General features: G+C 37.0%; 2 protein-coding genes across 2 annotated transcripts; one reads left to right on the forward strand and one right to left on the reverse strand.

The window, feature by feature from the left end:
• Nucleotides 1–1332: 1332 nt before the first annotated feature.
• LOC137390818 (ATP-dependent RNA helicase glh-2-like) lies at nt 1333–2154 on the reverse strand. Its single transcript, XM_068077133.1, has one exon. It carries the CDS (start codon nt 2152–2154, stop codon nt 1333–1335), a length of 822 nt encoding a protein of 273 aa, XP_067933234.1.
• A 3260-nt stretch (nt 2155–5414) lies between these two features.
• LOC137392200 (superkiller complex protein 2-like) lies at nt 5415–22991 on the forward strand. Its single transcript, XM_068078847.1, has 26 exons — nt 5415–5554; nt 6712–6806; nt 7775–7892; nt 9176–9344; nt 9721–9953; nt 11407–11541; nt 11665–11810; nt 12703–12849; nt 12936–13020; nt 13207–13313; nt 13500–13646; nt 14091–14187; nt 14424–14500; nt 15550–15685; nt 16061–16171; nt 16320–16445; nt 16556–16660; nt 17767–17962; nt 18222–18301; nt 18447–18585; nt 18860–19076; nt 19282–19483; nt 19664–19825; nt 21125–21292; nt 21393–21533; nt 22371–22991. The coding sequence occupies exons 1-26, from the start codon at nt 5435–5437 to the stop codon at nt 22569–22571; spliced, it is 3660 nt and encodes a 1219-aa protein (XP_067934948.1). The 5' UTR covers nt 5415–5434; the 3' UTR covers nt 22572–22991.

Raw genomic sequence — 22991 nt, forward strand, 5'->3', positions numbered from 1 at the left:
GCACTCAACAGAGCTGCGAAATTAAGTTGCAGCGAAATTTTACTCTGTATGCTACTCACGAAACTAAATACTAGCGAAATATAAGTGTCCTAGGGTAGCATAAATCGGAACACAAATTCCAGCTATCTTAGAGCTAAATTTACTGAGGTAATTTACCATGCCAGTTGAGGCGTCTCGCCTCCGTTTTATTGGAAGGCGGAGCCATCTCAATAATAGCTTTTATCTTATCAGGGTCAGGCTTGACACCAGCAGCACTAACTACGTGGCACAACCAAATTCACATTTTTCCTTTTTCAGGGTCATCCCCAATTCCTTTATTCTATTCAAAACTTTCCTCAAACGTTCCCAGTGTTCGTCGGGACTTTTTCCATAAACCAATATATCGTCCATTAGACAAATGACACCTTTTAACCCTAACAGTATCTTTTCCATAGCCCTCTGAAAGAACTTTAGAGCTGAAGAAATCCCAAATGGCATTTTCTTAAAGCAAAATCTTCCCCAAGACGAGACAAAAGTTGTCAGCAGTTTGCATTTTGGATCTAATTGTACTTGCCAGAAACCAGAATTTGCATCGAGTTTTGAAAATACTCTACCCTCTGACAATTGACTAAGCATTTCTGAAACCCGTGGTAAAGGATAGACTTCACGTTCTACACTTTTATTCAGATTTGTCAAATCAACACACATTCTAATCTTACCACCCGGTTTAGGAGCAATAGTAAGACCTGAACACCATTCAGTTGGATCCTCGACAGGCTCTATGATAGCATTAGCCAACATAGAGTCTATCTCAGACTTTGCTTTCTCCTTCAAACTAGCAGCAATTGTGCGAGGCGCATACAAACATTTAGGTTCAGCACCAGGCTTCAATTTTATCTTAAAAATCCCAGGCATTGTTCCCAAACCAGTAAAAACTGAAGAGAAATCTGCAATTGGATCAAACCCTTCCGAACTCAAAGCATTAATAACAGCTAACAAGTTAAGGCTACGTATCTGTGGTAGGCCCAGTAAGTTCGTTCGAGAACCTCTGACAATATATACTGGAGTTTCAATAGATCTATAAGTACTTTGAACGTTCACATTAGACATTCCTAGGACATTAAGCTCATTGCCATCTGCCCCAACTAAACATCTTTCGGGTTTCTCTAGTTTTAACTTTAACAATTTGCTAGAATTCTCTGTCAAAACAGAAACTTTGGCACCAGTATCAAAAGTGAAATCTATACTCATGTCATTCACGTTCATAGTGCGTACTATACTATTGCTGCTTCCATATAGTCACTTATTATCCTTGGTGAACCTCACTCTACGGGGACTTTTACTGTCTTCCCTTCAACCCCTATAACCATATCTATGTGGACTGGGATACCGTCTACCAGGGCTCCTATTACGACCACCAAGAAAACCCTGCCTCTGTGGGCTAGACCTCTGCCTATCAGGACAGTCCTTTGAGGTGTGTCTTTGTGTGTTACATGTAAAACAGTGAGCATCGGGACAATTCCTTACTTTGTGCCCTTCTCTTTTACAATGGTAGCAAGTTCTGCCATGTCTAGCAGGAGAGCTGCTACGCATGTAATACCTTGGGCTAGGTGACCTGCGACTGTCGTTACCACCTCTACGGCCGTTGCTAGAAGCACTTGAGTCACGGGAACGATATTTAGAAAAACTGGAACGTTTACCCTCACCATATCTGTCATAATACTGACCTCTATTCATGTCAGAACCGTTACTTTCAACGCTAGATCTGCTAGAATCTCTTGACTTATAACCAGGACGGTAATCATACTTATGGTATCTGTCGCGGCTCTGTTGGTGCGACCCATAACCAGACGACCCTTTACGTGGCCTTGCTGAGACAGAATAAGCACCAGCGTCGCTGCTATTACTCGCACCAAGGCCAGAGGCGTAAGCACATTTATCAGCATCTACTTTCGAGACACTACTAGTAGCATTAAAACGGCCAGCTTTCATTTCAGTTAACACGCTCTCTGACTCTCTAGCTAAATGCCTAGCTTTTAATTTGGAAGCCAGATTTTTCCAGGACAAATCACTTTCTTGCAACAGCTGCATACGGGTCGACGAATCACTGAGACCATTGACGGCCAAAGCGACTGAAAAACGCTCACGCAATTCCTCACTTTCTCCGAAACCCATAGTTTTGCTCAATTTCTCAACTCTTAGCAAATAATCTATAGCATTCTCATTGACCGTTTGTGCTACAGTAACAAATTTCATTGCTCTAACATAAATACTTTCTTCACGTTCGAAATGCTCTTGTAACAATTTTAAAGCATCTCCAAAAGCATTTTTACTGTCAGTGTCAATATTAAATCCTAGGGTTTGCAACAGCTCAATACCCTCACTGCCTACAGCACTCAATAACGCTAACAACTTAGGTCTACCACGAAACCTGGGAGCTTGTTCGCTGGACACAGTTTCTCTACCTAGAGACCAAGTAGCTCAATTGACGGCAATTTTAAATTGCGATAGCCATGACTTGAACGATTGAGTCATATCGGAGGCGGAAAACACTAGCTTAGGTAAAGACGACAGATCTATCCTATTACTCATAGCGGAAAATTTCCGATTGATTTCAAACAATAACAAAAGAGTTGACACAGTATTACAACACTAATACGGCACTATAAACAATCACAAAGTAACACCGCTAACAATATGCACGAGCAAAACAACACCATATCACTAAGCACGAGAATACACACAAAATACACTAGCACAGCGCTAACACGAAGGTTCACGAAAAATACACTAACACGACACAAAGGTAACCACTGACACAAATTTGACACGAGCACTGTAGCTACACCACGGTTATCACGAATGAACACCATCACTAAAAAACACCACCACTATAAAACACCACTACACATTAAACACTAACACGCACCACTGCCAGCAACACGTGGGAGGGACCGAAACACCAAGAAACTATCAGAAGAAACGGTAAATCCTTTAATATATCGAATGCAAAATAATTTTAAAGTCTGTAAAAAATAAAAGTGGATCGATAGCAAGTTATGTGTAAAGGATGATAACGGATTAAAATTAGCTTCTTTTATCCTGCTGACTGCGTCATGTTAAATTATGACTTACTGCGTCAGATTCAGAACAAGAAGTGCCGGTACTGTCTAGCTGTATAAGGTCCGTTAGTTATTCTTCTGGATTCTTGTAGAGCGTCATTGGCATTTACGGTTGGCATAAAACCGGTCTTGGCCTTGACATAACCTAAACTGTAATCTTGACCTTTAATCAATCATTCAGATAGAGTTATCCAACAGGCAACTTGGTTACCAAGGTAAATATTATGCTCAGTTACCAAGGTAAATTTGATGAAATGAATCCAGCTATTGCCAGAGGTTTTTGTGGTTAGTCCGATTTTAAAATGAAAATTTGGTTACAAATTGTAGGCTGAAAGTAAGGCATCTATATGTAGAATGATAAAGCAGTCATTACTCTCCACACCAAATAAACTACCAACCTCATGCACAAACTATTTTTATTTTTTAAGATAAACTAGCAAATAAATCACTGGTTTTATTGAAAAAATTCTACTTCACATAAAAGTTGTATTTTTATAGATTTTACAATGCTGTCCTGATAATTTTTTTAATTTTTACAATGTTCAATTAACGTAGCCGATGTGTTAATACGTCTGAAAGCTAGCGATGCTAATATCAGCACATGTGCTTTTACTTATATTTACTTTTAGTTGTATTTCATATACGCATGCTTTTTTTTACTCTTTTCACGCCATGTCACCTTTGCATTGCTATGTTTACTACATTGTCTTCATTTTTATCTTTTCTTAGTTAGTGTTGCTGGTCATTTGCGTTACTCCTCATTATAGGCTACTTTTTAAAGGCTTAATCACAGTTTTGGCTTCAAACTTTACAAACTGTGGTTCTAATACTTTAGCTGCAACCAATTTTGGATATCTTTTGCTCTAAAGTTAATTGACAGGCATATTTTTCACTGAATGGGGTTTCAATTTGATATGAACCTGTTACCATAATATTCTCTAATGGGCATATGGTGTTGGTTGATTTTTAGCTGTACAAATACGTTTCTGGCTGCATCCTGTTCGCCAACACCAAGCAAGTGTTATATGATTGTAAAATGCGGAACAAAGCGACTTGCTAAACATTCCTGGTCAGTTTTAAATTTTAGTTTTTGAGTGCCTTAACCGATGTACATTTTTCTAGTCTTTTGCTTAACTTTCCTCTAACACAAGATATAAGGCAGTATAACTATTTTGTTATTGTTTTCCTGAACTCACATATTTTTCATCTGTCTAAAATCAGGTTTCATATACGCATGAAGCCGTCTAAAAAGATAAAGTGCATAAGCATGTCAACACTTTAGGCGGTTTCATTGATTCATTGGATCTCATAATTACAGATGCTGTCATTGTCTTGATTATTTTCAGTGATCAGTATAGTGGTACCTTCAAAGTATATGTACAGTGTATGTCAATAGCGCTCTGTAGCTCAACTGTTTTCCTCTACTTATCTTTGTGCCTGTCTATCTAACCGTTCAGTATGTCGGAAATATGGGTAGGTAAATTTTTGCAAAGTGAATACAGCCAAACCATATATATGTATTTATTGCGTTTATACTTTTTGATATGTAGTTTTGTATTTATATGTGTAAATTATGATGTAGCATTGTATTCATACATGCGAATCTTAGCATAACATTGCTTCGGATGTTGAAACATTATTGCAGCGACGTATTCACTCATGTAAATATTGTATAGCACTGTATTCGCGTAGACAAACAACACTAAATTATTGCATTCATGAAATGTTATTACATGTAACTACGGTTACAACATAGTATAACGCTGCAACAATATATAGCATAAAATGATGCCATGGCATCAGACTTACACTTGGCACTATGAGAAGAATAGAACAAATGTCACAGGCATAAAGGACAATGAACATTCATTTTAGGTTTTGTTGTTTATTACTTTTAGCAACCAACTTTGATGAGTTTATTTATCATGGTTTGTATTTGTGGCTTCAATGTTTGTCAGTTATTTCCATTCCATCATCGGTGATGAAGCACATAAATAACCACTCTATGTACTTCAATAGTTTGCTAACGTATAGTGGTTGCAAGCGTAACAAGAAATTTGTAGGAACTGCTTAGTGTATACGTCAACTTCTGACATCCAATTTATTTGTGTGAATGCATTGGTCAAATGGCAGGTATAACTTTGTTTTTCTAAAGCATGCAGGTGGAAAACATTTCAGATGTTGCTAAGTTGTTCCTTAGTTCATAAAGTTTAAAAATGCTGGAATAACTTAAAGAATGTACAATTTTATAAATCACAAACCTGCTAGTTTAGTTTCAACAGCTCCATATATAGTCATATCATACAGGGTTTGTGATGGCATAGAAACCTGCAATGGCATGCCCTGAAATTGAGTTGCCAGTTTGTGTAGAGGTGCCCATCAGAGGAAAGAGAGCTCAAGAAGATGTTGGAGAGCATCTTACTGATTCACCTTCAACAAATATGCATGTATCTGTAAGTTTAACATTAATTACAGAGGATGGGAGGTCTATATATCAGAGGTTGCACTAAAAACACCTACCCTAACTCTGTATAGCCACTATAATAGACCTGTTTAATAAATTCTTTGACGTCCTTATATTTTATTATTTGAATGTGTTATTTAAAGGGAAGAGTTTTTCATGTTCCTAGAACAGGGGTGGCCAAGATGGGGCTCTAGAGACACTGTGGCTCTTTGCCTCAATTCTAGTGGCTCTTTGCAATGTTACAAAAATCATTTCCACTATGCTAATATTCATTGTGCTGAGGATTCCCATCACCCATACACACACCCACGAACCGCAAGTGTAGATCATCAGACATAGGGGATTTCCCCTCACTGCAAGGGTAACCTTTCATGACTGTTCATTTGATTAGTTGCTGAGTAATATGATCAGCTAGCATACATTCACCTCACAGCATCCTTAGATCAGTCACCGGAATCATGCTTCCAAAGAGCAACAAAAGTTTCGTCGATTTAACTTGGAATGGACTTCATGTACTTCTTTCATGAAATAAACAACAAGCCAGTGTGTCTCATTTGCAATGCAACGGTAGTATACAGCAAAGCAAGCAGCATTTCAAGACACTGCCAGACAAACTACAGTGACTATGATGGTCATTTTCTGGCTGGAACAAATCGAAGAAAAGAAAAGCTGGTGAGACTGCAAAATCAGGCTTTGAGTCAGAAAAAAAATGTTTCAACCATCAAATGCTCTTCAACTGCATTACACTGGCAAGTTAAGAGGTTGCACAAGCTATAGGTAAGGATATGGTGCCGTATGAACACAGTGAGCTACTAAACAGTCCATGGCATGATCAATGAAAAAATGGATGATCATTTGTCCTTTCAATTTGTCTTTGGTGATTCATGAATGTACTTGTTATCATTGATAAAAAGTCCTTTTTTATCAATGATGAAAATTCCTAGAACGTGTTGATGATTACTAGACATTATTAGACTGCTGGAGCAATTTCTATAGCAGTACGCTCTAATTTTCAAGCCTCTGCTGTGTTCTACATCTGCACTGCACCTATTGGAAAGATTTGTTGTAGTTTATCGTAAAATAAAAGTCTTCATATTTCTATATAGTTTGTTATTCTTGTTTTAAAGCTGTGCCCGAATGTTGCAGCTGCCACCCATCTGGAAAGGGATTGAGGAGCAACTTTTAGATCATTTAGAAAATGTTGGTTCATTGCCGATCCATGATTACAGAAGGCAGCAAAGGTATCTTTATCGAGCAGTTTTCCCCCAATTACTAATTGGTTCTGAGATCTGGTTTGCGTGTTTAAGCTGCGGTATGCTGTATTTATGAGAATTAAAGTGTATTCTTGTAAATTCTTACACGAATACACTTTAGATCGCTTAATTTCTTTTAGAGCATAAACAATAATAACTCTTTACTTAATATTTTATAAATACTTTCTATAAAACTGTAAAAACAAAAGTAATGATCAATAAAAAGAGACTTTCATTGTTACTTCAATTGAAGACTCATGAATGAAATTTATATTTGGTAATGCATAGATTCAGAAGTGAACTTGATGTGGGAGATAAATGTAACTTATCTTAAATAGGATTAAATGAAGTCTGAGCGATTTGTTTCTGCATAGTGTATAATTTAATGCATAATTTTTAATTTTTGCCATCACCTTCACTAATAAAACTATAATGTTTTGGGTAATTGTGAATGGCATATGTTAAAGACTATTTCTGGTGTATTATTAAATATTTGCTCAAACTTTATATTGTACGTTGGAGGATTTGTAAAATGATTTGATAGTATGTAGAGGTTCGACAGCATATCTTTTTTGTAACAATACAGCTTTATATATAGCGTTTTACAAAGGGCTTACTGCATGCTACCCTTGCTTCAAGCATAATTTATACTGTATATGGAAATTTCATTGGAAACTTTATCGTTGTCTTCATGCAATTGAAATGCAAAACGTTGCAGTAGTATATTTAACAATTGATTGAGCTCGCCATGAAATTCATTATCTCGAGACTAACACTAAAGGCATTTTCAAAAATGTGCACCAATAACAACCTTATTAAATTACTATTCTGTTTTTGATTTAAACTAAATACTCCCCCATCTCATTAAAATTGTATCATGTCTTCCATGGTTCTTAGTATGCATTATGCAATATTGTTTGTAAAATGACCTGTTAATTTGATACTTTTTTGTGCAGATACGTCGACAGAGAGCCTGACATTTCTCATTTAGTTAAAACAGCAATTCTCCCTCCTGTCTACGAGCTGGCAGTGGAACGAGATGAGAAAACTGGAGCCCTACTTGATTTTACAGAGGTACGTTGCTTAAACCCACTGCACCTTTGCGTATACAGTAAGCTCTGAGATTCTCTAGATGATACTATATTTTTATGTATATGACATACCAATTGCCAATAGCGGCATGGAGTTTTAAACTAGGTCTACAGTTTGTACGTGTCTTATTAGGTAGAAGGTGCCGCAAATGGCTTAAGTTGAGTTGGTACAGTTGTGAGCTATGATTATGAAGTGTGTGTATCAAATACCTGTGCAAGAACAAAACTACATGCATTCTCTTTTAATATGTTCAAATATGTTCATATTCATCATAGTAAGATATAGCATTTATCAAAACTTAATATATTCTAGAGATCTTACTCATCTCTATGCAGTCTATATTGTGCATTTGAACGAGAGTTGCCTAGTTTGCATTAATGAACATTCGTAATGAAAGACTTGATAAATAAATAAATTTAGGGAATATTCAGGTGTCAAATGGTCACCTGAAGTTACAGCAACCGATCATATGGTGCTCATGGGGCTGACTACGAGTTCTTCTACCCATTATTCATCATATTTGTAAAAAGTAGGCATAGATGTTGTCATATTGATAGAGTTTTAGGGTTGCTGTAAGCTAGAGATTATCTCTTACTAATCTCCTTATGGAATCAAGAAAAAATTCTTTAACCATGTACTGATGACAACCAGTGGCAGGTGACCATGCTCAGCTATCACATTTATCACAGTTTATCCATATACTTGCCAAACAGGCGAAGTCTTGCAAGTAATAGTTTATATAAAATATTTACCTATGATAAAGTGATCTATAAAAAACATGGCATTCAGCCATTAAAGGTATATATAGAATATATTACATATAATTTGGTTGTTACACAATGTTATGCACACAACATTTTAACATGGTCAACTATTTTTCTTTCCATTAGATTATATAATTGTTACAATTTCATTGCCTTTTTATGTCTTCTTAAGAACACATTTTGTCTACTTGTGATCTGTTAACCACTCATGTAAGCATGCCTTTCCTTAGGTATTACAAAATCATGCCAGTTATAATCTATAGTATCGCAATAAGACAAATACAAGACATTCACATATGTGCAGAAATGTCTGACAAAGCTAGCGATTTCCATCCTAATCTGTAGCTCCTGTACTTGAGTCCTGTGAGATTATGTTATAAGCACCAGTCTCATCACTGTCATCACTGTTAACGGTGTAGATGCTAACTTGTATTTACAGATTACACGCATCAAGAATAGTAAAACATGGATGTTTAGGGTTGGCTTGTTGATGCTTTTTAGAAAGAGAGGTTAAACCCTGGTGGTTCTGCTATAAATAGCATGTCCATGCTTCGCGCACCCGACCCGGAGAGCGCTCTGAAGGGCAGCAGTCGTAACTTTCCTTTTTGGCCTGGCGGCCTCGACATTCCACTTGAGGAATTAACCGCTGAAAAGACGGACGATTGTACAGGTAATTCTCTATATCGTTATTTTATTGATTGTATAGCCTTTATCATTTAGATATGCTCTGCTATTGACTATCAATAGCCTTTATGTAAGGTGTTTTGCTATATAATTAAATATTGATTTTGTGTAGCCCCTGTGTAGTTATCAGCAGTTGAACACATATCAAGCACTACCTACATGATGTATAAATAATATGTTGCGTCTGCCAAATCTGGTTATTCGAAAATTTTTGTATAAATTATTTCAAACGAGGTCATGCATTAGCTAGCAAAAGTGCTAACTAGGATATCAAATATGACCTATGGATGCTATACGCTGCACTTATTCTTTGTTTTATGGCAGATTTTCTGTAATTATAACCTGTTCAAATTTTTTATTAGAAAATTACAAACAGATTGCACCAGGCTTAAGTCGAGGACTTGAGATTGAGATGCCATCTTCACCCCCAAACCCTTTGGAGATGAAAGTCACCGATCTATATGTGGATGATGCCTTGTTTAACTTTGATTCATCATCAGATGAGGAGGAGGAAGATGTCACAAAAAGCACCGAAAAGCTCCCATCAGAGCCAATTGCTGCTGATGAGGATGAGATCATCGAGACTCTCACCAAGGTGTGTGTTCATAGCTCTCAGTCGCTTGCCTCGTAATTTGTTTTATCCATGGGCTTACCACCATCATTACCACAATCATCACCACAATCATCACCACCGCCATCAGCATCACCACCTTCATCATCATCATCATCACCACCTTCACCATCGTCATCACCACAATCATCACCCCCTTCATCACCATCATCACCATCACATGCTGTCAATCCCATGTGCCATGAGAGATCATCAGGTGTAATAGTTGTATGTACAATCATTCATCAATTTGAAGGCACAGTTCGAATGGCACAGTTGGTAGTGTTCTCAGCTGCAAAATAGAATATCCAAGTTTGATTCCTGTGTGAGACAAATTTTTCCTAATGCTGTTAGCATGGCTTCAGGTGGATAGACCCGACGAATGGATCTTATTATAGTAAAGATTGTTACTAGCCTCATTCCCGATTCATGACCAATGCTATGACTGTTTAATCCAACAAGGTTGCTCAATACTATTTGTACCCGTTGTTATTGCTAATACAGGTGTGAACGGCATTGTAAATGTATACACCTAATTAAACCTGTGCTAGTCATTGAGTGTTGCCTAGCAACTAAACCTTGGACATGTCCAATGGCTGGAGCTGTAATAGTTGAAGTAATAGAAGCTTTGTTGTATTGGCTTCCTTTGAAGGATAAGTTAGACTGACGTAATGGATGAAGGCGCACTTAAAGTATGTAACTATGTATAGAAGCAAGTGCTATACAAAAACCATTATATTTACATACGAACATGCAAACAAAGCAGCAAACAAGAAAATTGCCATGTTTGCAAAGTAAAATAATACAGATACTGATTCATGATTCGGACTTGCACACGCAAGTCTTTTTAGGCTGCCTTGGGTTCAGCCCCTTGGGTGCATAGCTTAATGTTCAGTCTAAATAGAAGTAGAGATGTTCTCATAAATTAATTTGTTATAATTGAAATGTTACCTTAATATTGTTTCACTTTTTCATGATGAATAAACTAATTCAGGGATTTGGATTTTATGATAGCAGTTCTTTTTATTCTGAGCGACGCAGAGAGACCAATTCAGCAGACTATATTTGTGAAACTTCACCCTGTTGCTTTACACGCATCCAGTTGTTAGTATCATTACCTTAGTAGCCGTGGCCTTGTGGTCTAGAAGGAATAACCTACAAACAACTGGTTATATCTCCAGCTGTCAAGGTTTTCTTGTCACCGAATGTCCATGTCTATCCAAGAGCGCGGAGTCATTGTTTGTACAACAATGGCTCTTAAAATACTCTCACAGCCTCTGCTTGCAGTAAGCTAAGCAGACATTACACTTGATCTCCGAGGAATTGCTCACCAATTTACTGTATCCATCTAATCAGTTCCTTCACAAGGTGTAACTCTGGTTGCATTTAACACGTTCAGAAGACACTGGCTTACTGACATGCTGACTTCATATTTTAGACTGCAAACATCATCGTTCTCCCAGACACAGTTGCTGTCAAAGCAGAGCCTAAAGATACAGAGTTTGCTGTGCGGCTCAGTGTTACCGAACCTATAGAAGACTTTGATGAGCGAGTTCCAGAAATGGCCTACAAGGCATGCTTGTTAGACATTTTCGGCATTCTTGATTATTATCGATTCTTGTTTGATTGATCAACTTTGATTTATTGACTTTTTGATCGGACTTGTGTCAATGGTAAGAATGATTTGCTATTGCAGTGGCCCTTTGAACTGGACGTCTTTCAGAAGCAGGCGGTCTTGTGTCTTGAGAACCACGAGAATGTATTTGTGGCAGCTCACACATCGGCAGGAAAAACTGTGGTCGCTGAGTACGCCATAGCCTTGTGTAGGAAGCATATGACGAGGTACACTCGCTGTCCATTTCCACCTTTGTTACATACGAAATTGGGTTCTTAAAAAAATAATATTTGTTTTACTGCTTCAAGTCTCAAACATAAAAGCACTTTATTATAGAGTGCTAACTGAACATGTACTTCGTTGCTTATCTAGCTAGCACATGAATTACAAAGATCATACACAATGTTTTAGAACACAAAAAGTACCTTTTTATGCAGTGTTGCATTTGTAAATTCAATTGAACCTTTTTCAATGCACTCAATGTTCAAAAGTATATAAAGCCTGAATAGATTATGATTTAAGATTCATATTTCATTATAAAGATGTATCAGAGTAGGACAGTTTTTACTTTAGCTGTTCTATTATCATTTTCAAAATCGGCATGAACACAGAACATTCTACTTTAAGATTGACCACTTCTGAGTTAAAATCTTTTTGTTTTGTTATCACCTAGACATCAAATCAATAGTAACTTGATTTAATTTGTATCCAATGATCTAACTAATAGCAATGTTCTAAAATGGCTAGTTCAAAGGTCTTTCAAACCTAATACTGTAAGTAATCTAGAGCTTTTTAACTAGTTATTGCTGGTAACAGACTAGGTCGGCATTTCATGAGTCTTATGAGAATTTTATCATTCATATTTTTCTTAACACTGTGTTGTTCAGTACTTTTCAATACATCATTGACTCAGATATTCATATATCTATAAAATAAGCTTTGGTCTTGCATTATATTAAAACAGTGTTGACTTCAGCACATTTTGCCTAAAGACCTTAGTTCATTTTTATAGTGCTATAAACTATAGTGCATAGACATCCATATTTCATTTTATATTTAGTTTCATGTCTGTACTGTCATCAATTTCAATTATCACCTTATTAAAAACTTGTTTCACAGGGCCATATATACATCACCTATTAAGGCCTTGTCCAATCAGAAGTTCCGAGACTTTAAACAGACTTTTGAGGAGGTGGGACTCATCACAGGAGACATACAACTGAACACCGAGGCCTCGTGTCTCATCATGACGACTGAAATACTCAGGTTAGCTTTCTGTTCCGTTTAGAATGTTTGATCTTGCTTTGAAGTGCCATATGGTTAGCATCCTTTTGTAATCTGCTTCTCTACAGATCTCTTCTATACGGTGGCTCTGATGTGATCAGGGATGTCGAGTGGGTGATATTTGATGAGGTCCACTACATAAATGACGCAGAGGTATGTTTGAGAATTCTTTATGCTCCTAATACTATTATACAAACATAGAGTTATCCACCGGATACTCAAAATACACATGAGTCAGTTGTTGCATATTCTATTCTGTTCAGTCACTTACTCATCTGCTGTCAATGGCATCAGTGCGGAAGGTGCTATGTCAGCCATTGAACAAATGTTGTATTGCAGCGGGGAGTAGTTTGGGAGGAGGTCATAATCATGCTGCCTGAGCACGTCAATATTATACTGCTGTCAGCAACTGTCCCCAACTACATGGACTTTGCTGATTGGGTCGGGTAAGCTATTTTCTAGGCACTACATTTGTTTATGGTGGATATGGTCCATTATTGAACAAGAATTTTGTTATATCAGAATTAGTTAATGAAAAGCATCATTGCAGGTGATATGTAACATACTTGTGCATAGAGGCTTCATCGATTGTTTCTAGTACCTTTTTACATGTCGTTTTTGCTTTTACGCAGGAGGACAAGGAAAAGAAAGGTAAAGGTTATCAGTACACTGAAGAGGCCAACTCCCCTTGAGCACTACCTGTATACAGGCAACTCCTCCAAGACTAGTGACGAGCTTTTTCTCCTTGTTGACTCTGAGTCTAAGCTCAAAGAATTAGGGTAACTCTATGCAGGAGACCAATATCTGTGATCTTGTAATATTTTCTTTCCATGCCATGTCTAGGGCTGCTCTCACAGAATATGTTTCCATGTCATTTTAGTGTATTATCCAATATCACGCGCCCGCTTTTTTACAGTTCTTTTGTTTTTAAATACGAAGAGTTTTACTCTCTGACTGTTTTGTAAACCATATTACAGTTTTTAGCACCTATTTAGCTTTCTGTTAGGATGTTGCATTTTGATAACTAGTTATTGGCTAAAAGAAAAATTAATTGTAAAAAAACTTTCCTGCAGTTTTTATTGATTTGCATACATAAGCACTATGGGCAGGTGTCACGGAGGCAGTACTCATTTTCTACACTATTGCATCTAAGCGCTGTAACTAGTGTTTACCGGTGACTTGGAGCTTGTACTGTATGTGTAAATAACATAATACTATTGCAGGTACAAGAAGGCAATGGCGGCTAAGAAAGCTCGTGCTAGTAGTCATTCACAAACCACTGGGGCTAAAGGCCTGCGCTCGTTTGGGCATTCATCCGCAGTATGTTTTATAACAACTATTGTTCAAACCTTCAAACAGTTGACACACTAGACTCAGATTCTGTTAAGGGGAGAAGTTAAGGCCGTGCCTCTGAACTAGCCAGTGGCACAGAGATTATGACATGTTTCCTAGAGCTTCTTTAACGATCTATAAACATTTGGTATTTGGAAAATCTTTGATGTTGCTGATAAGGCCAGCACTTGTCCTGCTTGCATCAATTCAATGTAATTTTGTAGGACAAGAATGTTCTGTTATCCGTTATCGAGATGCTCAGAAAAAAAGACAAGCTTCCTGCTGTTGTCTTCACTTTCAGGTATGTTTACTTTTGGTTTTAGTTTCCTGTATTCAAAACGTGCACATGTATCTGTTTTGGTTGACTAAAGCATCGGCTAATTCGTAAAACCTAAACTCAACTGAAATTGTCAATGTACAGACCCTTACTTTGTGCACCCGAGAGAGGGTCAAGGTTACCCTAGACATAAAGCAACACGTAGGCGTTATACCATACACAACTTATAGACTGAGTTTATAAAAGCTAGAGTATTTAAAACTGATGTTCTATAAAACTTTTCAGTGTACAAGACATGGCTTTTAAAACTAACATCATTCCATAAAGTGTGGAAACATGTGGTATTACTTTGCAAGTTGTCTCCTCATGCATAGATGGCTGTGAAAGCAGCGGTGTCTCCTGGTCACAGTTACTGTTACCATCAATTGCCTTTTTTATCCATTCATTAATCAATATGTAAAAGGCTACCAATCGTCTGATATTAGTGCAACTCTCATTTAGCGCTTTTTACGTTTCATCCTTTTGCACTTTTGCTGTTCATTGAATACATTTGTTAGGTTCTTGTTTGCATTCTGTCAGAAAGAGACCCATATTATAGTATAATCCCACATTCCTTAACATTCTCATGTGAAAAACTACATGGTATACTTTTTATGTTCTGCTGCAGACATGCACTACCTATCTGCTAGAGCACATTGAATCATATAGTCCGTATCTGAACATAAAATACTCCATAAACTATTGATATTCAATTGTAACTTTCAATTGGACATACGCCATAGGTACGTATATCAGTTACATAATCACTTGTCAAGTACGAGTGACTTTACGTAATTATTTTTTTCTATGGTCTGAAAAAACTTTTTTTGCAAAAGTTAGACTTTATGTTAAACCTGAATGTTTCTATTCATTTTTCCTGTGTATTTGTTGTGGCAGTACTATCTGTGGCCACTCCCATTTAAAATGCTATGTTGAACAGCTTTTCTATGGCTGTGGCAGTTTCATCCTAGTTGAGAAGTTGACAGTCGGTGTCATTGTGGAGCAGACTGTAGTCAATGCTCTGATGCTTGTAGCAAGAAGAGAATAGAGGAAAACTCACACCACCTAACTAGCGTGGACTTAACGAGCTCTTCTGAGAAATCAAGTATTCATGTGTTTATCAAGAAAAGCATAGACCGACTGAAAGGCACTGATAAAGATCTACCTCAGGTATTGTTTGTTGGAGTCGTCTGCTACTTCATCTACTTTTGCTTTCTCTCCGCTCTTTTCAATAGGTTTTGATTTGATTTTCTACATGGTTGCTTGAGGTTCTTGTATGCAGGTTTCTTCTACTTGTATTGATTTATGGTATATTTATAATAATTTTGAATATACTGTTTTAGTTTTGATTACATTATGCTTGTATTTCTGAATCTTTTTGGCTTGTCTCTACTTATAATTAAATTATTTGCAGTTTTACATAGCTATGCTTAATAGCGTGTCCTTTGCTAAATAATAGGAACCAGTGTGGTTTGGTACAAAAGCTGTTTTATTTACTGTTATTCTCATACCACAACTGTAGCACAAATAATTTGACTTATGTAGGTCAAGTACATAGCTGATTTGTTAAAGAGAGGCATCGGGATTCACCACAGCGGAGTTCTTCCAATTCTCAAGGAGATCGTTGAGTTACTTTTTCAAAAAGGTCTGCTAAAGGTACGTACGTTTGATTCTACGCAATGAGTAAGCTACCGTCTTTCTGTGAAATTGACCCCTGACCTTTGGACATATTGAGTCTAGCGAACTAATGGCAATATCTCAGTGGATGTGACCTCTCACATTGTGGCTGTTTTCACTGATGTAGGTATTGTTTGCCACTGAGACATTTGCTATGGGTGTCAACATGCCAGCGCGTACGGTGGTGTTTGATAGCACAAGAAAGCACGATGGTACCGGATTCAGAGATCTCAAACCAGCTGAATACATTCAGGTAAATACAAACGATAGGCTTATAATATTGTTCATTTGTTGTCATTTACATGAGCCATTTTCATGACTGGAAGTCCTGATAAATTGAATGTTTTACCTCAATCATTGCAGATGGCAGGAAGAGCTGGGAGACGAGGTCTCGATGCGACTGGCACTGTTATCATACTCTGTAAGGGTGATGTTCCAGAACTCTCAGATCTCAATAGGATGATGCTGGTATGTTGATGAATTAATTTTTGTATCTCCAGGATATGCTGATTATGGGTAGATCTCGGTGTGCTAGATTAGGGATTGGGGAATAATCCTCTGAAACTGTTAATTTTAAACGATATGAAGTTATGTTACAGAATTTTTGATTTTGTATAGTGAAACTTGTAAACCATATTTTTTCTAAGCGTGTTGTATAAACTCACATGAGAAACATGAAGTTTGTGGAATGTTATAGATGTTAGCAGAAAGAATGAAAACTTTCAAAAATCGTCATAAAGTGGGCATTTGACTTACAGAAGAGATGGTAAAGTTTTGCATTGTAACTCGCAACTTATCTAGAATTATGCATAGTGCTGATTTGAACTTTGAGGCTATGAGAAAAGACAGACATCAAAGTGGGTCTAATCAGAGTATTGCTGCTATACAGGGTGTAAGGTATTCAGTATCATTAGCGTTCTAAACAAAATGTGGGTTTTGTTGATACAAGTATGTATATGGTAGTTTTGTTTATGAGAAACCAGCAACAAGCATTAATTTGATAAAACTTAGCAAACTTAGCAACTTATAGCAAACTGCAATTCAGTTAAAAATACTGAGGAAAATGAGTAGCAAATACTGTGGGTTTCTATTGAACCGATCGAAGTTAGACAATTATGCCTCTATGTCTATGGTATTCCTGCCTAAATGCTGATTTGAATGAGTTTTCGCAGTGCTCGGCTGTAAAGCCATGGAGCATGTGGCTTAAATCCTGGTTTTAAAATGAAGTTTTAGCGAATACAAAAATAAATTTAGCAACGACTTTTAGCATAATCAGTTATAATTGTTGGTGATTTTAACAGATTGTATTGAAGACAACCTTATACACAGCAAAATAGAGTTGTTTGATCATTGAGAGGCAATTCCTTGTACGTTAGTTGTGTGGCATTTAGGTACAGTTTGTGGTTTTATTGTGACATTAATTTTAACTTTTCAAAAATGTTTAAAAATGCTCTGTTCACTTAGAATATAAGTACCTTTGTTTAAGCACTTGATCTAACTTTAAATATTTACTTAGTTTAAGAAGTATTGGTGCTCTTAAGATATCCAAGTTTGCTTTATCCGTATGTTTAAAGGGAAAGCTGACAACACTTGAGTCCCGGTTCAGACTGACATACACAATGATGCTCAATTTGCTGAGAGTAGAAAAACTCCGAGTGCAAGACATGCTCAAGAGATCCTTTTCTGAGTTCGCATCGAGGAAGAGCGAGGGGAAGGATCGAGACTCATTGCATGATCTACGTAAAAAAGTGATGAGTTTGAAAGAGATAGGCAAGTAGTTGCTCTTTTTGATATTACTAGCGATTAACAAAATTACTACTTGTTGATCATGCAGTTACTAGTGTTTGTTGTGGTGTTACCATTAGCTAGTGGTTGGTGATAATCTTCAGTTTCTTGAGTGCCAATGGACTGCAGTGGATGTGACATCTAGTAGAGTAATAACAGTATGAGTGAAGCTGCAGGTGTTTGCTTACCAGTAGAACTAATGGCTCTAGTTAGCGAAGATATTGTGATGTTGATATGCTTGTAGACTGCTTCTACTGCTCTAAGGACTTGCAAGCGTATTGCAAAACCATGAAGAGTTATCACGAACTCAGCACAAACTTTCACGTACGTAAATCTTGTGCGGTTTCCGTACATCCAGTGCCATGTTTGCGTAGTAGACGTAGTTGTAAGGATGTTTTGCTTTTTCATATTAACTATGATTCTACTGATGCTACAAGCGACTTGAGTGTGTTCCGCTGTTGAATTTTAGGCTAAAATAGTGACACATCCCCAGTGTGTGAAATATCTCTCAACTGGCAGAGTTGTCACACTAAAGGCAGCTGATATTTTGGCTTTGGCTGTCACCTTGACTAGCTGCACTAGAGGAAGTCGCACCTACAAGTGTCTTGGTAAGGCATCAGCAATAGCCTATGAACTGGAGATGGCAATAGATTTAGATCCATAAATCACTTACCTGTCCGAACAGCTTATAGATCTCTCAAACATTAGATATATAGATCATACCATCCACAAATCCATAATTTTAACATGTATAATTAGAATAACATGTAGAAGTCTCGTGTCTGCATGTATATCAGGTGCTTGAATGTATTACATTAACTGCAAATACATCATATAATCTTTTGGTTTATCTATTTTTGATCCTATATTCTGGCACTGTAGTACTGACAGATCATTGCCCTGCGTGGTGGAAGACTGCATTGAAGGCATCAGAACTCACACCTGCCGATAAAAACCGGAGCATCTACATGACGACTTCACACATAGTCTTGGAAGTAGAGCCTACTCAAATATGTACCATCACGACTTCCCGCATCAACATCGCAACTCCAGAGAAAATCGTCGATAACTATGAGAAGCGTCAAATTCCTCGTTTCAAGTAAGGAGTGCACACCAATTACTTTTAACTTTCTGGAATGTTCTAATCTAGCATTTCTTTAAGCGCTTTTATCTAAAAAGTCGCGCATTGAATATACATATTTTACTTTGTGTAGTTTTTTCATAAATACCATTATCTGTTAGATAGTTATTCATATACTTTCACGGCTCCTTAGCTTGAATCTTTGAAGTTGTCTCACCTCTAGGGATGATCCTCCCAGTCAGTCAACTCTACAGTTGGTAGCCGAATTGTCCGGTTTAGATACATCTGCTCTAGAGGCTGTCAATCCCGTAAAACAGTTTGGTCTGAGGGACATTGACACAGTTGAGAGGTTTGGAGAGATTGAGATGCTTTCAACTCGTCTCAGCAGCTTTCAGTGCTGTCAGTGTAGCAATTTCAAGGAACACGTGAGTCTGCGATATAAATCTTTAAGCATCATTTAGGTTTTTGTTAAGGTCTGCATGATTGTGTATGATAAGTGCTGATTCAGCCGTTCAACCATCTGCTAATCTCAGTGATTCACTGCTCTGCTATCGGCTATCAGTCATTCACTGTTATTATCATGACATAGTCTGTTTGTGTGGCAGTTTGAGTCTGTGAATGCTGATCTGGCTTTGCGAGAAGAGTTGGAGTCGGTTAAGTTTAAACTATCGGAGGCCAGCCTCATGTTGCTGCCGGAATATAAGGAGCGGCTGAAGGTCCTGGATGAGTTGCAATACATTGATAGGAATGACAATGTCATGCTCAAGGTAAGACAATGAACTTTGACTGGAGCAGCATTCTAGATTCACTGCTTCTACGCTAAATATACTCTTATAGCAGTTTATGGTTCTATGATCAGCTTTAGTAGATGGAGTCTTTGCTGGTGTAACACAATGATTGGATCAATAGATACTCTTTGGGTATACAGTTCATACAGCGGCATGTACTGTATACCACACCACTGTGGTATACAGTTGTATGTGTAGCTACATGTATCAAATAGATGTGAGCTCCAAGTCAAGTTTTCGCTTTATGAAGCTAACTTGTCCATCATCACATGGCAACACAGCAGTTTAAATTCTTACCTATAGTCTGCAGTACTTTGCTAAAAAGATAACTTTTATTTAGTTATGCTAGAATTGGAGTTCTATTCTTATTCGTTCGTATGCAGGGAATACTTTGGGGCCTTACAAGGGCTAGCCACCATAGAAATGCTATGTAACACAGCTGACTATGTTTCATAGTCTAGTTTTGCTCTCACACAATTTTCAATAGTGGACAAACTTTGTAAAAAAATACATTTGCTAAGTCCATGCTGACTATAAGTTAAATTGAAATGGGTACAGGTCAAGTTTACATTAATCTAGTACAAATTTTTATAATAATTAACTTGCGATGTGACAATATGTTTGAAATGTGACTAAATACATAACTGCAAAAAGAGAAGAACATTTGGTCAGTTATATGTGGGAGTCAAAAGGTCTTAACTCGTTCCTTTTGTGTTTTATTGAGTCTAGCATTTGTTGAAGCATTTATTGTATCACATTAGCCTTAGAGCTATTACCTAGATGACCTAGAAAGTATGGAAAATTGTTCCTTTAAAAATAGCTCAACGGTGAATCAGCTGATACACTAGTTGAAAGAGCTGGTCACCAATGCAGCATTAGTGGCATTAGTAGAAATGTACTTGTTAACCGACTTAAATGCATATATTCTATTCTTAACAGAGCCAGTTTGGGCTTGGGTGAATTATAGTTTATGGTAGTCCAGTACATGTGTATATTTCTGCTGACAGTATAGTATCAGCAGTTGACTGCTTGTATAAGCAGAACAGGAAGACTTTAGTTACACCTGATTTGTTTAACTTGAAAAAATATACCTAAAAAAATGTATATTAATTTAGGCATGTAACTAGTTATTTTAGAAGTTATCTTCTCACAAAGCGATTTTGATTGGCCAGTTATAGGTATAGAAACTTCAGTGGGGTGATATCTTATGAACTCTGAATTTAAATGAATTATAAAGATATCTACGCATGTAATCAATAATCAATATTGCTATGTCAGGGCAAGGTCGCTTGTGAAATCAAGCAACACGAGCTCATGGTCACTGAGCTTATATTTCAAAACATAATGGAAGATATGCACTACACAGAAATAGCTGCCCTATTGTCTTGCGTAGTCTTTGAACAGAAGAACTGCTCAAAACCAAACCTCTCCCCATCACTGCAGAAGGTAATTCACTTTTGCTGTTTGGTTCCTTGTCTAAAACTGGTCGCTGTTGCCTTTCATCCAACCATCTCACCCCCTGTTGTCCCATATACGTATATTCTAGGGTGTGGATAGAATAAACCATCTGGCTCATGCATTGGCCAGTGTGCAGAAAGCACACATACAAGACTTTGCTGCAGATGCTTATGAGTCTGAATTCAAATTCGGACTTGTAGAGGTTGTGTTTGAGTGGGCCAGAGGAATGGTACGTATATTCTTATATTATTGCTTATTCTGAAGGTCTTCATGCATGGCTAGAAACTCACATATTTTATTTACATACAGCCGATTCCCGGTATAAGAGTTTAATTCATACCCTGATTTAGTTTGTATGCCGATCAACTGGAGTGCCAATTAAATTAGGTAAGCTCATTTGAAATAATTAAAATCGAATTAATGTTTTCTAGACTTGAAGAAACATCTTGTTATCACTGTAACTTATGAGAATAAAACTGTTTTAAATAGTAATCACTTGTGTATACTTTATGAATGCCTGACAAAAACAACATAAGTTGTTTATATAAAAAGTATTATATTCAGCGTTATTAACCTTAGCGGCGACGAATGTAGGTGGAGTTGGCTGAGGCAGAGAATTTTTCCAACCTGGAGTTAGAGTCATCTTATTTGATGACAAAACAATGATGATAACTATTAGTACTGTTTTGTTGGATATAGTTAACGGAAAGGGAAATAAAAAATTATGTTATATTTTAACTCAAATTTAACATTTTTCATTTGATTTTAGTTTTTATCGGTATCACTTAATACAGAATGAACACGTGACATGCGCTAGGTCTTGTTCATCATGTGTGCTTTGTATGTAGTTACAACTTCTCTAATACAATGGTTGACAATACAATAATGGCTCGTAAATACCAAAGCTTGTATATTGGGCTGTGAGTTTTTGTCAGACCATGACGCAGTTTCGGGCTCTCCATATTACAGATTGCTAAAATCCCCATGGTTGGCTTAGTTTCTTGGTCATTCAGCCTCGGCAGCTATCATTAGGCACTTTTAATTTTTATTATTGAATGTTTTTCAGCCATTCAATGAGATAATTCAGCTCACAGATGTGCAAGAGGGAATAATTGTACGCTGCATACAGAGGCTGGATGAGCTGCTGAGGGACGTGAAGGATGCTGCTAGGATTATTGGTAATCCTGTTTTAGGTAGGAAGATGGAAGATGCATCCACAGCTATAAAGAGAGACATTGTGTTTGCAGCCAGCTTGTACACCTCATGATGCATTCTTCTTTTAAAGCCTTTATCGTTTTGTAAATAATCACATTCAATTTTATAATACATTTTAAAATTTGGTTGTTTCAAAATTATTATAGTTTAAGTTTTCTGTAATTAATTACATTTTAAACAATCAAACTATGATAAAATGCTAAGCGTGAATTGCTAGCATTTGTTGTTTTTGAGCAGCCATTTTATTAGAACATTAAAGTTGTCTGCTCCTAAAGGTTCCCAGACCCGTATAGTTTCGATATTTGGTTGCAATAAGTCATTGAATCTGAGAAGTTCATATCCTAGTATAGAATATATGGATTTCATGCAATAAATATATATATATATATATATGTCAGTAACAATCTATGGCATGACAGCATTAGGCATTTTTATGGTGAATCACTTCCAACAACAATTTAATCAATTTAAA

This window comes from Watersipora subatra, chromosome 3, assembly GCF_963576615.1.
Source record: "Watersipora subatra chromosome 3, tzWatSuba1.1, whole genome shotgun sequence".
In the NCBI taxonomy this organism is placed as follows: Eukaryota; Metazoa; Bryozoa; class Gymnolaemata; order Cheilostomatida; family Watersiporidae; genus Watersipora; species Watersipora subatra.

Bases quoted from the DNA above. Each gene is read 5' to 3' on its own strand.
- LOC137392200 (XM_068078847.1), top strand. From the start codon at position 5,435: ATGGCATGCCCTGAAATTGAGTTGCCAGTTTGTGTAGAGGTGCCCATC. The intron at 11,542-11,664 runs GCATGCTTGTTA...TTGCTATTGCAG, and splicing joins TTCCAGAAATGGCCTACAAG to TGGCCCTTTGAACTGGACGT. The intron at 13,021-13,206 runs GTATGTTTGAGA...GTTGTATTGCAG, and splicing joins ACTACATAAATGACGCAGAG to CGGGGAGTAGTTTGGGAGGA.
- LOC137390818 (XM_068077133.1), bottom strand. From the start codon at position 2,154: ATGGGTTTCGGAGAAAGTGAGGAATTGCGTGAGCGTTTTTCAGTCGCT.